This window comes from Charadrius vociferus, unplaced genomic scaffold (assembly GCF_000708025.1).
Source record: "Charadrius vociferus isolate BGI_N301 unplaced genomic scaffold, ASM70802v2 scaffold196, whole genome shotgun sequence".
NCBI lineage: Eukaryota > Metazoa > Chordata > Aves > Charadriiformes > Charadriidae > Charadrius > Charadrius vociferus.
In genome coordinates this window covers 3,372,954-3,386,311 of record NW_009648953.1, presented here as the reverse complement: position 1 = coordinate 3,386,311, position 13,358 = coordinate 3,372,954, and the positions used below count along the sequence as shown (strand labels likewise).

Below are 13,358 nucleotides of genomic sequence, written 5' to 3'. Positions count from 1 at the left end.
TCTCAGGGTGCAAGCACTTGAGTAATGTAGCAGTATGTGATGTCCCGATATAGTAGTGTTGTGTTTCTAACTATACTGAAAATAAAAAGTTGGGGCAGTTATTGGCACCTGCTCTGTTTGAAGAAGCTTAAAAGCATGTGTCCGGTGTACTGGGATGCAAACACAGAAGGCAGTGGAAGTCAAACAAAGGAGCCTTGGAGTATTTCCTCATAGGAGGGTCAAATGGATGATCATTACCTTTAACTTGGCAGGAACAACTCAAGCCTTTCTTCTTTAGCCTATACATATTAAACACAAATAGTATTCCACCATTTAATTACAGGGATTTAGAGGGCATTTTCCAGGCACCTAAGTTATGTCTAGAAAAAGTGGTTTATGTATCTGTTTCAAAAAACATATTTTCATTTCTTATCATATTAGTTCTGTCTATGAGTAAGATCATGGAGCCTTTTATGCCTCTTGTAACAAGCAGTGGGTCTGTCTAAGGAAAATACTGGGAAAGCAATATAAACATCAGTGACAGTATCAGATGATACTTTTATGTTAAGTGTGTTTTTTCTGATTTGTACATTGCCTGTCGTTAATCTCAAAAAATAATTATTCCTTCAAAAGTGATTGGGGTAAAAAGACTATTTCATTTTAAATAGAAATGAACGTTGATCAAGAAGGAGCAAGAGAGAAATGTAAGCAAAAACTTATTTTCTTTGCATCCTAGAACATGGCTTGTTTTAATTCTTTTTACCAGGCTTACCAACATAAGCTAAAACTAGCCCTTATAGGTCAAAGTATTTTTGGACAAGAAGTTTATAACAAGCTGAGAAGAGAGGGCCATAAAGTTGTGGGAGTGTTCACAGTGCCTGACAAGAATGGACAAGCTGATCCTTTGGGTAAGTGTAGCCTTAATCCAAATGTTAAAATTACAGGCATACATAACAAACTTACCTTTTCGTGAGAAGGTGATATCTATATGGAAATGACTTGCGTGTATTGCCTTTATTACATTGGATTCAGCACAAGAACTATGCTTTAACAAACACAAGTCCCAGAACGGGTTTAACCTTGTTAGCTAGTATTTAAAAGTTGTTTCTAACCACGCAGGGCCATACATTATGATATTTAAAAAATAAATTAATCCGGGTACCTTATTTGAATGTACATGCTAGAGGTAATCATCCTGAACTAGATCTGTATCTTAAAGCAAATAGCTGCTGAGTGTATACTTGACCACAAATGTCTGTCACTTGTTTCACTGTGCTGTCTGGGCACTCAAGGCATGAAGCCAAGACAGTTTATCCCTGGCTTTCTGCCCTTTCTGACAAGCTTGCATGCGGCAGTGTGCCTGCAGAGCCTATCTTTCCTCCACCTGGACTACGGAAAATCCATTGAAAAGGGTAGAGGAGGCTTTGCTCTCCCTTTTCCCATTGCCAAGATGCATAAGAATTTTCCAGACTTTCTAACGAAAGAGTTGTTGCCTGACAGGTATTCAGAATTGTACTCATACAGCAGAACCCAGTGTGACAAAGGAGCTACTTTGGAATCATCTGAATTGTAACTTTTTGTTGTTTCAGTGGCACAAAAATAATGAGTTAATATGATTAGCAAATGGAAGTACCAGAATGAAATATACCTTTATGGATAATCAGAAATTAAAACTACATTCCATGAATTGTCTTAAGTCTTTTTTTTTTTTTTTTCTGTCAGGTCCTGACATGTTTTTACAGAACTCTTATGAGGGAAGAATCAAACATAAATTTTGCTTACCTGGGCTGTGGCACTCCCAAACTAGCATATAGTTCTCAGGTTTATTATATTCTGTAACTCTACCTCATTAAAAGATTTAATCAGACTTTGGGAGAATTAGAGGAGGCAACTATTAGTTTAGAAAAAGACAATTCAACTATCCAGCTCTGGAAGCGTACCATAGTACTTGGTTAAAGTATATAAATTATTGTTGTACAGTTATTACACTAGCAGATGTAACTAAACAAATCTTCCACTGATTTCAATCATGTATTTATTTTAACTAAACCATAGAATTAGTTTATTGCTCTCCTAATAAAAAAAAAAAAAAAGACAAATTACTGGATACTTTTTTGCTTTTTACTTCCAGATGACTCAAATAGTTTAAGTCTCAAGTGCAACTTGCTAATGTTTCTATATTCTCAGACAACTATGATTTCTATTTCTAAAAGCAATTGCAGTACACACTAATGTCCATGGAGCTATATTTAAGTAAGTATTTACTTGAGACCTAGGTTAATAGGCTAAAGATACTTCAGGTCAAACTCAAGATCCAATTTCAGAAGTGAAAAAGATAAAGGAAAGTACAAAAATGTGTTTAGAAATATAAATGAAATTATGTGATTTTTCCATACCTCTTCTTGTTTTCCCTTTTCTTTCTATTACACATACAACTCAACAGATGTAGAGTTTGACTCTACTATCCTACTCTCTGTGATGAGTTATTAAACAGTTGCACAATAGAATTTATTAAACACATTAAAATTCTCTCTGCAATTAGTGCAGTTCTTTTTTCTCGCCTCTGAGCCTAATTTTGGGTGTAGCTCTGTGTCTCACAGATAAATGGAAGCATATCCAGAAGGCATCAGTAAACAGAATTTTGAAGAAATTACTGAAGGCCTCTAGCATCTGTAATTATTTGCACCGCATGGCCAAATGCTGCTGACTTGAGTGAATATTAGTTGTACATAGTCATATACACATACAAATTTCTGATGTGGAAAATTAAGTTCTGCAAACAAACCTGTTGCAGGCAAATGTAATGACTGGACTGCAAATGACGTGTCACTGGTAAATAGTCAAGAGCATTCATTGTTCTTTCCTGCTTTCACTGGTACTTATTAACCAAGTCATAAGAGTGAACTTGAAATTTAGAATGACATAAGCTGAGAAATGAGAATCAAAGACAGAATTAATAAAATACATCCAAGCACAAAGGTTTTTAAACAATGTGCAGAACAGTACGAAGGGAACTCCGTAATCATACACTTGCTGATCTGCTTGAGTCGTCACGCAATATCTCTCTGATTTCAAGTTTGAATTTGTAGCACAAAATGTGAATTAAAAAAGAAAATTGTTCTCGCCCCTCAGCACTGGCAGCGGAGAAGGACGGCACTCCTGTTTTTAAATTCCCCAGATGGAGAGCTAAAGGCAAGCCTATCCAGGAAGTAGTTGCAGCCTACAAATCGGTTGGAGCAGAGCTAAATGTCCTTCCATTCTGTACGCAGTTCATCCCCATGGATGTTATTGACTGCCCAAAACATGGCTCAATTATTTACCATCCATCCATCCTACCACGCCACCGAGGAGCTTCTGCAATCAACTGGTGAGTTTTGTGCATTAAAACTACACGTATGTCACATTAGGATGTTGGTCTGTACTCGTTACTCATGTAAATGCTGGCGTAGTTCTGTTGACTGGCAACTGCCCTGAAGGAACTTCTCTGAAGCAGCTGAGTATTTGGTTCATCAACTGCACTTCATACCTAATAAGACTGATTATGATTTCCAATGCAAGGGCAGCTGTTATTCTGGGAACATCAGTGCTGTGACATTCATACAATTTATTCACACAGGCAAATTGACAATCTAGTATTTTCATAGGCAGGACACCGCCCTCCTACCTCATCCCCCACAAACACTAGATCACTGTCACAACAGGGCTTAATGCAGACCCTAAAATTTCACGGAAGGGAAGGGAGAAGAGAGAAAAGAATCCACAAGAATAAGCCCTTATCTTACTGTCTTCCTAAGCAATGCACAGCTAGATTCAAAATGTTACTGTGAAAGAACTACACTGCAATAATGACCATAGTAGACTCAGATTTAGCATTCTTGTGACAACAGAAATGCCATTATCACAGTGTTTAAATTGTCTAAATATGAAGAAACAATTGTAAAAGAATCTTACAGGCAGCATGATGATTATCTAAAGACACAATGTTATAGATTCAAAGTAAAGGCTTTTTTTTTTTTTTAAATCCTTGATGGAAAAAATGCTAAGCTGAAGCACTTAAACAGGAGTAAAGGAGACTATTTAGAGACATAAAAAAATCCTTCAAAAAATGACAGTTGTGTCCAAGTGAGTAAAATAAAAAAGAGCATAAAATCTGGCAAATTAGATGTAAAAAGAGAGTAAGGTAGTCTAGGAAAGAAATAAAGAACCAGCATTTAAAGGCATAAAATTGAATAATAACCATTTTCTCAAATGCATTCAAGGTGGGAGGTATATAGGGTGATATAGGTGTTTGATGTGAAAAAGGTGCTTATCAAAGAGAACACCATAATAGGAAATCTGTATTGGTATTCAGGGTGGAGGAGCTTAAGATGTTACTACCATACAGCCCTTCTTTGTGTAGAAAAAGTCAGAAGAATTCTCTTGAGCTGAACTGTGAGTAAGAGTTTTTAGATAAACTGATGAATGAATAAAAATCTCTTCTCAGGACCAGGGGACTTTCAAGCAAAGGTTCCACAGCTTTCTATTCCTTCAGATTGTGTTGGTGCAGGAGGCTGGAAAACAGCAAGCGCAATACCAGTTTTAAACGGGCTCAGAGGAAATGAAAGGAAACTATAGACCAATCACTCTGATTTCAATCTGTAATAAAGAATACAGTTTCTACAGAAAGAGGTAGATGTGATAATGAAAAAGTGAGATTAAGAAAACGGGTGGTCAAATTCAAAGCTAAAAAACCATAAGATAATGTACATAAAGGGAAAAAAACACCCCTAACTATATGCAAGTGGCAATAAAATTTAAGTTAGTTGTTGTTACTCAGAAAAGAGACCATGGAAGGATCTTAAATACTGTCTGTATCTCAGTTAGGACACGAGGGAGCTAGAAGTGCTTCAGAAAAGGCTAAGGAAGATAGTCAAAGCTGGTCAAAGAAGAGCTTCCACATGATGGGAGAGAAATCTAGGAGTCTTCAGACTGGAAAAGAAGTCATTGGGAAGGAAATATGCCAGCAGTGTAGTAAGCCATGAAAGACATGGGAAGGTGAATAAGGAACAATTGCTCATATCGAATCAAAAGTTAGGGGGCAGTCTGCAAAGAGATCAGGTAGTGGGATTTGATTTAAAAATGGAGGTACTTTTACTCCATGCAGTCGGTAATTAAACTGTGGAACTGCAGATCTACAGAGCTCTAGAAGAATGTTTCATGGAGGAAAAGTTCATCAAGATCTATTCCACAGGAAGATGTAGATACGAACTCTCTTTCAGGAAGTTTCTGAGGTGAAGGTTTCCAGAAACATGTATGTATCCAATGGTGTATCACAGAGTCTTGCCCTATTTTGCATATTCCTTCCGTAAGCACCTTCTCCTGCCCTTCTCAGGTAAAGGCTGTTGTCCTAAGACCCTTAAACTAAGCTAAGATTTGGCCTTGATTTGGCCTTGGCTGACCATTCTCATGTTTCACCCTTGCACCCATTGCTCTTGTCATTACTTCTTTCATCTGTTGTGGCTACAGCCCTGGTGCTCATCAGACACTTTCCCCTGCAGTATGATCAAGAAAGTCTGTGGGAATTAGACATGGCTCAGGGGGCACCAGGCACAAACAAGGGTCCTGGGCCTCTGAGGCTTCTTCACTCCATCCTTTACAGCCTCTTCCAGCAGCTGCCACTTTGTTATCAGCAACTGTCTGTGGAGCTGGTGGGCAGAGGAGGGGGCACACAGTAGTTCTCATCCTGTCACCTATTCAGCATCAGGGGCATTTGCCCATGGTACCTTCTTCTCCAGCCATGCAGAGGACACGCGCTTCTCACCAGGGTGCTCTTCAGTGTTTGTATGTAATATAAAATGGAAGAGATGCTGCTTAAATGTGTGAAAGATCTGATACAGGCTAGCCAAAGTTCTGTAAGCGTTCACTTTTGTGAACCTGCCAACTTCCCCAGTTGTCGTTAGAGTTTGTCCCTCATTCTGCACAAATGTGTGCTTTACTCCTTTTAATAATGTAGTTTTCAGTGCTTCGAATTAATAGTGATTTTTCAAGTGTGTAAGCCAGATCTCAGATGATCCTGTTACAGCAGGGATTGCCAAGGGAATGCTTATATGAGATATGTCTTACAGAAAATGGCATGGGTGTTTGCATGCAGACAAATGGTTAAAAACACGTATGAAATATATACATATCTCCATTTCTGGTTGCTCCCGTAAACACTCTTCTGTTTGGTTATACATCATTCTGAGGCATATGCAGTTCCAAAGGAGAACTGGAAATTTAAGTGGCTGAAGTTCCCTTCAGATTCAGAGGCAGACCCTGAGGTGGCATAAATCGGCATAGGTCTATTGTAAGCAGTGCTATATTCATTCACAGCAGCTGAGAATCTGGCTGGATATGAATTCTCTTAATAACTTTTCCTTAAACAGTTGCATGTCCATCATTTTCCACTCTGAGTTTAGCTCTTTTTCACCTGTGGGATGACTGTACTTCCCTTGTTGACCTACAGATGAGTTGTGAGGCTTAGCTAATTACAGTAAACTATAAATTATTCATTTAATATGCTGTCTAGATGCTTCCATTTTTCAAATTATATCATAACTATTGCACACCTTTGGCTCTTTGTGTCTTACCGCTAACAATACTTTAAAAATAATTATCCCAATGAACTGTCTGATAGACACCCTGGATTCAGTTGCAGCATTTCTTATGCCACTTTATGGAAACCACACATCAACACTATCAAAACTGGGTTTCTGACTATGAAGTGAGCAATGAAATTAGTATTAAAGACAGTTAGGATTTTCTTTTCTGTCTACCTAATGCAAATGAATGTATAATGGATGGGTTGATATCCCTGACTAATTTCAGACTCAGTATTTACTATAAGGGCATTTTTTATGTCCAGGACTTTAATTCAAGGAGATAAGAAAGCAGGATTTACTATTTTTTGGGCTGATGATGGTTTGGACACTGGACCAATACTTCTGCAACGGGAATGTGATGTTGGCCAAAACGATACTGTGGATGACCTCTATAACCGGTTTCTCTTCCCAGAAGGAATAAAGGCTATGGTAAGTTTAGACGTACTAAGTATCAACATTTTAAGAGGAAAAGAAAAGCATCTGGTGGAGTTTGAAAGTAAATGAAATATAGACAAGATGCATACATTTGGAAAGACAGAGGTTGTGGTGTTCAGCTGAATCCTAGACTTCAGTGGAGCTGTGCAGCTTCAGGACAGCTGAGGAGGGCGCCTCAGAATATTTGTTGCTGGCAGTGGGCAGAGCATATCCTGTTTCCACAGAAGTCAAGAAGCCAGATCTGTCTGGAATGTGGCTCTTTCCACAGATTTCTTGAATGTTTTTACAAGGTGAAATTTTTTACAGGCTCAGATAGAGCAGAAAGTTAGGGGTGAGGTTGAAAAAAAAAGAGGGATGGTGTTTTAACTTCAGAGCCCTGGTGGATTGGCTTTGGATTTTCTATGCTTGTCCTTCTTTTGTTTTGTTTTAAAATGAAGAAAAGAAAATGCATTAAAAAATACTCAGCATGGCTCTTTAGAGAAATTTTTTCTCTCTATTTAAATGCAGAGAAATAACTTTTTGCAGAAAGAAAAAGGAAAGAGTTGAATGCCAAAATATAGAGCCACATTCTGGTCCTGCAGAATTTAGGCAGCTGCTATATGTTTGGTCACTGGTACTCCCATCAAATTTCTGAGGCTATTTCTTTTGTCAAATAAGTTTAAGCATATATGTATGTTAATCAGTGCAGCATTGGTCCCCTAGATTTTGGAAATCTTAGGTTTTAAAAATAAACTAGTTCCCCTTTTGGCAGAAGGTCTTTTTCTGTCATTCGTAAGTATGACTGAGGAAAAAAGGGGAACCAAGCTAACATTAAATCTGTTACTTTTTCACTTAGGTGGAAGCCGTACATCTAATTGCTGATGGCAAGGCCCCTCGCATACCTCAGCCTAAAGAAGGGGCAACATATGAAGGGATCCAGAAAAAGGAAAATGCAGAGGTAGTGTTAAATAACACTGGTTTGTGCATATCACTAGAAAAGTTATTAACTGAGATTGCAATAGTAGTGATATCAAGTTAACAAGAATTTTAACTCAGCTCTTTCTTGACCTCCTATTCCTGGGATAGCTCCAAGCATGTGCGTAATGGAGCCCCAGGTTAAGTTTGTATTCCCTTTCAGTAGTTACATATATTTAGAAACTTGGTGTCTTGCTTAGGATCATCTATACGCAGCTAGATGGCAGCTGCAACTTCAGTGGGTTCTTAATATGTTACCATACTTTTAAATACAGCATTGAATGGAGATAGTGCTCTCTGTTTACCAACAGTGCATACTAAATTCTCTACCAAAAATAGATTTGATGTTAGCAAAAGCAAGCATTGTCACTTTTCCTGTTAGCATGAGGAAAAGAAAATACAGGTCACGTAAACAAACAACATAACAAAATTATTTAAGCACCCATATAAGAATTATATTATATGAGCACACCCACTGTATTAGTTGGATCTTCTTTGTGGTTTGGAAAGCCACCGTAAAATGATAGTGAATGCTGCCTGTAATACTTTCTTTTCCTTTTCTAGACCAGTGCAAAAGTTTTTTGAAAAAGAAAAAGTAAAAATTATTCCAACTATTTCAGTCTCTTGTCCATGGTGAATGTAGTCCTTTCCATATTGTAGGTGATGCTTTTTATCATATTTCAATTCCTGACTTAACTTAGAAACAAACAGCTTTGCATAAGGATATTTTTATTCATCCCTTTAATATAATATATAAGGAGCTTCCTTGGAGTGAACTAGCTTAACGTCCTTGATGTAAAACTATTCTTATTGGCTTATAACTTGCTTCTAAATATTCTTTGTGCTTAAACTAAGGATGCTGGGATGATGGCTGAGTTTTGTTATTTAATAGCTATTCTGATACTTTCATTCATTTTGTACGCATACTCACAATACTGCAAAGATAAAAGAACACATTTTCACTGGTGTTATATATTATATATACATTACATTCTTAAAATATTATTTCCTTTTTCCTCAAAGTCTTGCAGGAATTGCAAGTGGTAGCAGGGATTCCATTTATGAAAAAAAAAATATTATTAAGGGTTAGTAAATTATTTAAAAGTATTTTAGTAAAAGTTTGTAGATTTATTAAAGAACTTAGGATCCAAGCAATACATAGATCATCTTCAGCAGAAGGTGATAACTCAGGCATACACTAATTCATATTTATACTATGTTTATTAAAGTTGTTAATCATAATATTAATTATTTGTGGATGAATACCTGGTAGCAAGGGTTATATTTTCATTATATTAGTGTGAGAAGGAGAATCTTTGAAAATATACAGACTGCACAGAACACACAAGTGCTGAGCATCCTGTTTGGTAGGTCTTTGATGATTAGCCACCTGGAGATCACTGATCTTCCTTTATTAGACCAGACCTTTTCTGTGTTCTTAAATAAATGAACGGTTGAAAGAGAAGCAGGGAGAATGTGTAGTTCTTATATAGAACATTACTAACTTGATTTATACCTAAACAGAGAAGAATTAGCTGCCGTGTCTTGATTTCCTAGATCTCCTGGGACCAACCTGCAGCAGCTTTGCACAATTGGATTCGAGGGCATGATAAAGTGCCTGGAGCATGGGCAACAATAGATGGCCAGGTATGTTTTGAAAACCAGAAGAGTATTCTTCTTTTCTATACCCTCTTTTTGACCTTTTTTTATTATGAAATTAAAGGTATCTGCATACAGGTGAATACAAATGAGAGTTACATTGGTGTAGCTCTCATCTAATGACTATATGTTTTGGCTATATGTAGAACAGGCACCTAAACAAATGTACAGAACACAGTAGTTAAGATTTTTTTTTTTTTTAATGATAGATACATTTAATTCAAAGAAAGATAAGAGGAATATCTTGAAAAAATTGGGCATGGTACAAAGCAGTAAGTAAGAAAGGCAGAACCAGACTGTGCCAGGCATTTTGGGAAGTAGGCATGCATTACAGTATAATGCAACCGATGCTGTACACTGGGCAACATCACAATAGTAACAGCAAAATGAAACACTGTGAGCTACTGAAATAACAAAGAAGGTTGTTTTAAAAGAGATTTGGGCCTAGACCATTTACAGAAATAAACATATCTCATTTCATCCAAAACCAACTACTTCCTTTCAATGTATTAAACGTACTATACATTCAATCCACATAGTACTTACATAAAATATTTTAAAAATCGCATTATCTTTACTGGCTGTAATGTGCAGATTTTGTTACTTAACTACTAGCCATCTGCTAGTATGCTGCTCCAAAAGTCTGGTTCTGCCCTAATGTCCAGGAACTATTGCTCATTTGAGAGCCCAGAAAGAACAGAAGAGCCCAAGAGAGAGGCAGCATTGCCAGCCTGAGAGCAGTCAGGCTTCTGCTGGTCTCTCACTTTGGGCATGCACTGACAAAAACTGCTTCCCTTTCTGCACTGGTTCTAGCATGCACGTTGTTACAGCTAAGCAGCTTTGCAGGTTTAGGCAGCTTGCAAAGTTTTACACGTCCTGGGTTGTAAAGATACAGAAATAATGTTGTAACATGTTTTCTGTGTGTAGATACTTATATTTTATTTATATTATATTAAAGCTTCAAAACAGTATCATTTCATTAATAGAATTTTAGAGCACATTTAGAATCTGTGCACTTTTAATCCCGTTTATTTTCAGGTGGTTACTTTTTATGGTTCGTCATTACTTGATGCTTCAGTGCCTGCTGGACAAGAGCTGGCAATAAAAGGTGCTTCAAGACCTGGACTTATAACCAAGAATGGTCTAGTCGTTTTTGGTAATGACGGAAAGATGGTAAGTGCTCACCCTGGCAAACACGAGCGTGGATGGAATAACTTTAGGAAGAAGTGCAAGTAGTGTGGAATTGCCAGGCTATACAAATCTTGCTGCTAATGACAGCTAATTTGCTTGGAGTTTATCAATCCTCTACCATCCTTGCAGAGAAGACATTAATGTTTTGCTTCTCACTTGATCCATATTCGTTTCCAATATGGATTAAAATGTACTAACACTAGGTGAGAATCTGAAAGACAGGTAGGAGTGGCCTGTGTTAAATTACCTGCATTATAGCAGCTCTCTTGCAAGCCATTTATTTTATTATTTCAATAACTGTATTAATGCCTAAAAACTCTTCACACAAGGATGTGTTGCCTCCCAGATAATTTAAAATCATATCCTCTCATTTTTCAGGTACTAGTGAGAAATCTGCAGTTTGAGGATGGAAAAATGATCCCTGCATCTAAATACTTCTCTGCTGATGAAACAACTGCCCTGGAACTTACAGAAGAGGAGAAAAAGATGGCAGAAGATATTAGGGTAATTAAATAAACTGCTTTAGACAAAAAGCATTACATATTTCTCATTATAGGCAAGGCGTATATTTTATTTAGCCATGAAAGCTGTTTTTTGCTAAAATGTACTCAGATTATAGTGTTGAATATTTAGTTATTGTCCAGTTGTTGACATTAATTCAGGTGGAACTGGGAATTCACTAGAGTACTTACAGGTCACTTTGGAAAGTTTTCTTTCAGATGCAAGTGATACAAATACAGTGATTGCAGGGTCAGTTATGATAAATATTTATGAGCGATGAAGCTGGGAGTGAGGAAAAACAAATTGACCTTCGCCTCACAATGGTGAGGTTTTCAACACTGACAGACTTGGACTGTTCTGAAACCCTTTCTTCACTGTGGGGTTACTCACTAGGATGTGCTCAGATGGTCCTGTTGGACGAGCTCCAGGGAGTCTTAGAACAGCAGTCCAAAAGAGAATAGCGTCAGTTTTCTCCCTGTACCTGTGTGTGCTGTCTCTCTTCTGCCACAACCACACACAAGGGGGTGGCTGCCAGGGGGATGCAGCAATGGGGCAGCTGGAGAAGAAAGCTCTCATAGCCAGAGAGGCACTTTGCTGCCCTCTCCTGTAATCCATCCCTCTGTAGTGAGTGTCACGGGCTCAGCTGAAAGCCTCATTTGTCATTAAAGTTTTGCGCCAGAGCAAGTGAATCACAGCTGCCTTCCCTTCTGCTAACTCTGCTACAGAGTCAATAACTTTTGGCACAGGTCAGGCAGCGTAATGCAATAATATTTTAAACTGCTGCTTCAAGATTACCTGGAACCTGCGTGCCAGCAACCTAAATGGTGCCTGGAGCTATTAACTGACTGAGACAAGAGCAAAAAGAAATATAAACTGTGCAGTTCATAATACTACCTGATAACTCTGAAACTAATTATAATAAATTGAAATATTACATTACCAGTTATTTCACTATTCACGTTGGTGGAAATCTCCATCTCATGCATGCAGCTTAAACTACTACTCAGCTCTTCCCAGGTGCCAGAAATGCCATCAATCCAGTCACAATTCTCCAGCCTGTCCTTGCCTCTGCTGCTGATGTATTCCATATTGCAATGGGAAGTTATTCTTTGGAGAATAAAGATCTTGAAAAAATGAGCCTGAAAATCATTAGCATTGGACTATTCAGGTTTCTTGCCCAATTAGGTGAAATTATCATGGACAAAATAATATTTTTTGATAAGCTAATTATGCTGAAGAATTTATTGGCTAACATCAGGTCTCTAGACAGTTTGAGACCCTCTTAAAATAATTTTCTATTTTAGAATCCTTTGAAATAATGCATGTTGTAGGCACAGATACCATAGAAAATATGGTTTGATAAATGCTTCTTGCCACTGGAGGATTATTCATTATTGTCTCCATTATTTTTATATATTGTTAGGCTATCTGGAAGGGAATTTTGAGCAATGTTCCTGTTATTGAGGATTCCACAGACTTCTTCAAATCTGGAGCATCCTCTATGCATGTTGTCAGGTAAAAAATACTCAAAATAACAAAAATTTTAGGTCAAAGTTAATGGAAACAAAGTTGTCATGGTGCTTTTAAATCAGGGTTGATCAAGTAGCGTTAAAAAAAATCCCCGTGTATTTTCCAATACTCTAACTATTCCCTTTCCTACCTTTGTACATGTGGTACGGTTCTGCTCCCAAAATTAGGAGATATTGACATAATCATGCTCTTTCTATTGAAGGAAAATTCCCCTTAACTTCAGGAAAATCAGCTATATGGGGGAGCATGGTGGCGGTCAAACCTGTCTGCATGGAGTGACAGGTATCTCAAGACCAGAGGGCTGATTGGGAAGCTGAGCAAAGAACTCCCCAGAGGGAGAGGAGCCTTTCGCAGAAAGAATTGAGCCAATGCTTACAAGTGCACTGAGTTCATGCTGTGTTAGATCACCTCAGTTACCTTCTTTTTGCAACTCAGATATCCCAGGCCATAGTATAAGACCAACATTTCAGGTGTTTTTTTTTTTAAACA

The 13,358-nt window shown here is 37.7% G+C and overlaps 1 protein-coding gene across 1 annotated transcript in view; it reads left to right on the top strand.

Moving 5' to 3' along the window:
- The first annotated feature begins 718 nt into the window (after window positions 1-718).
- Window positions 719-13,358, top strand: part of ALDH1L2 (aldehyde dehydrogenase 1 family, member L2) — a 28,643-nt gene continuing 16,003 nt past the window's right edge. The window contains exons 1-8 of the mRNA XM_009887446.1: window positions 719-887; window positions 3,112-3,346; window positions 6,863-7,028; window positions 7,870-7,971; window positions 9,546-9,635; window positions 10,686-10,820; window positions 11,217-11,342; window positions 12,763-12,854. Of these exons, the coding sequence (XP_009885748.1) occupies window positions 719-887; window positions 3,112-3,346; window positions 6,863-7,028; window positions 7,870-7,971; window positions 9,546-9,635; window positions 10,686-10,820; window positions 11,217-11,342; window positions 12,763-12,854 (1,115 nt within the window). The remainder of the gene's footprint in view (window positions 888-3,111; window positions 3,347-6,862; window positions 7,029-7,869; window positions 7,972-9,545; window positions 9,636-10,685; window positions 10,821-11,216; window positions 11,343-12,762; window positions 12,855-13,358) is intronic.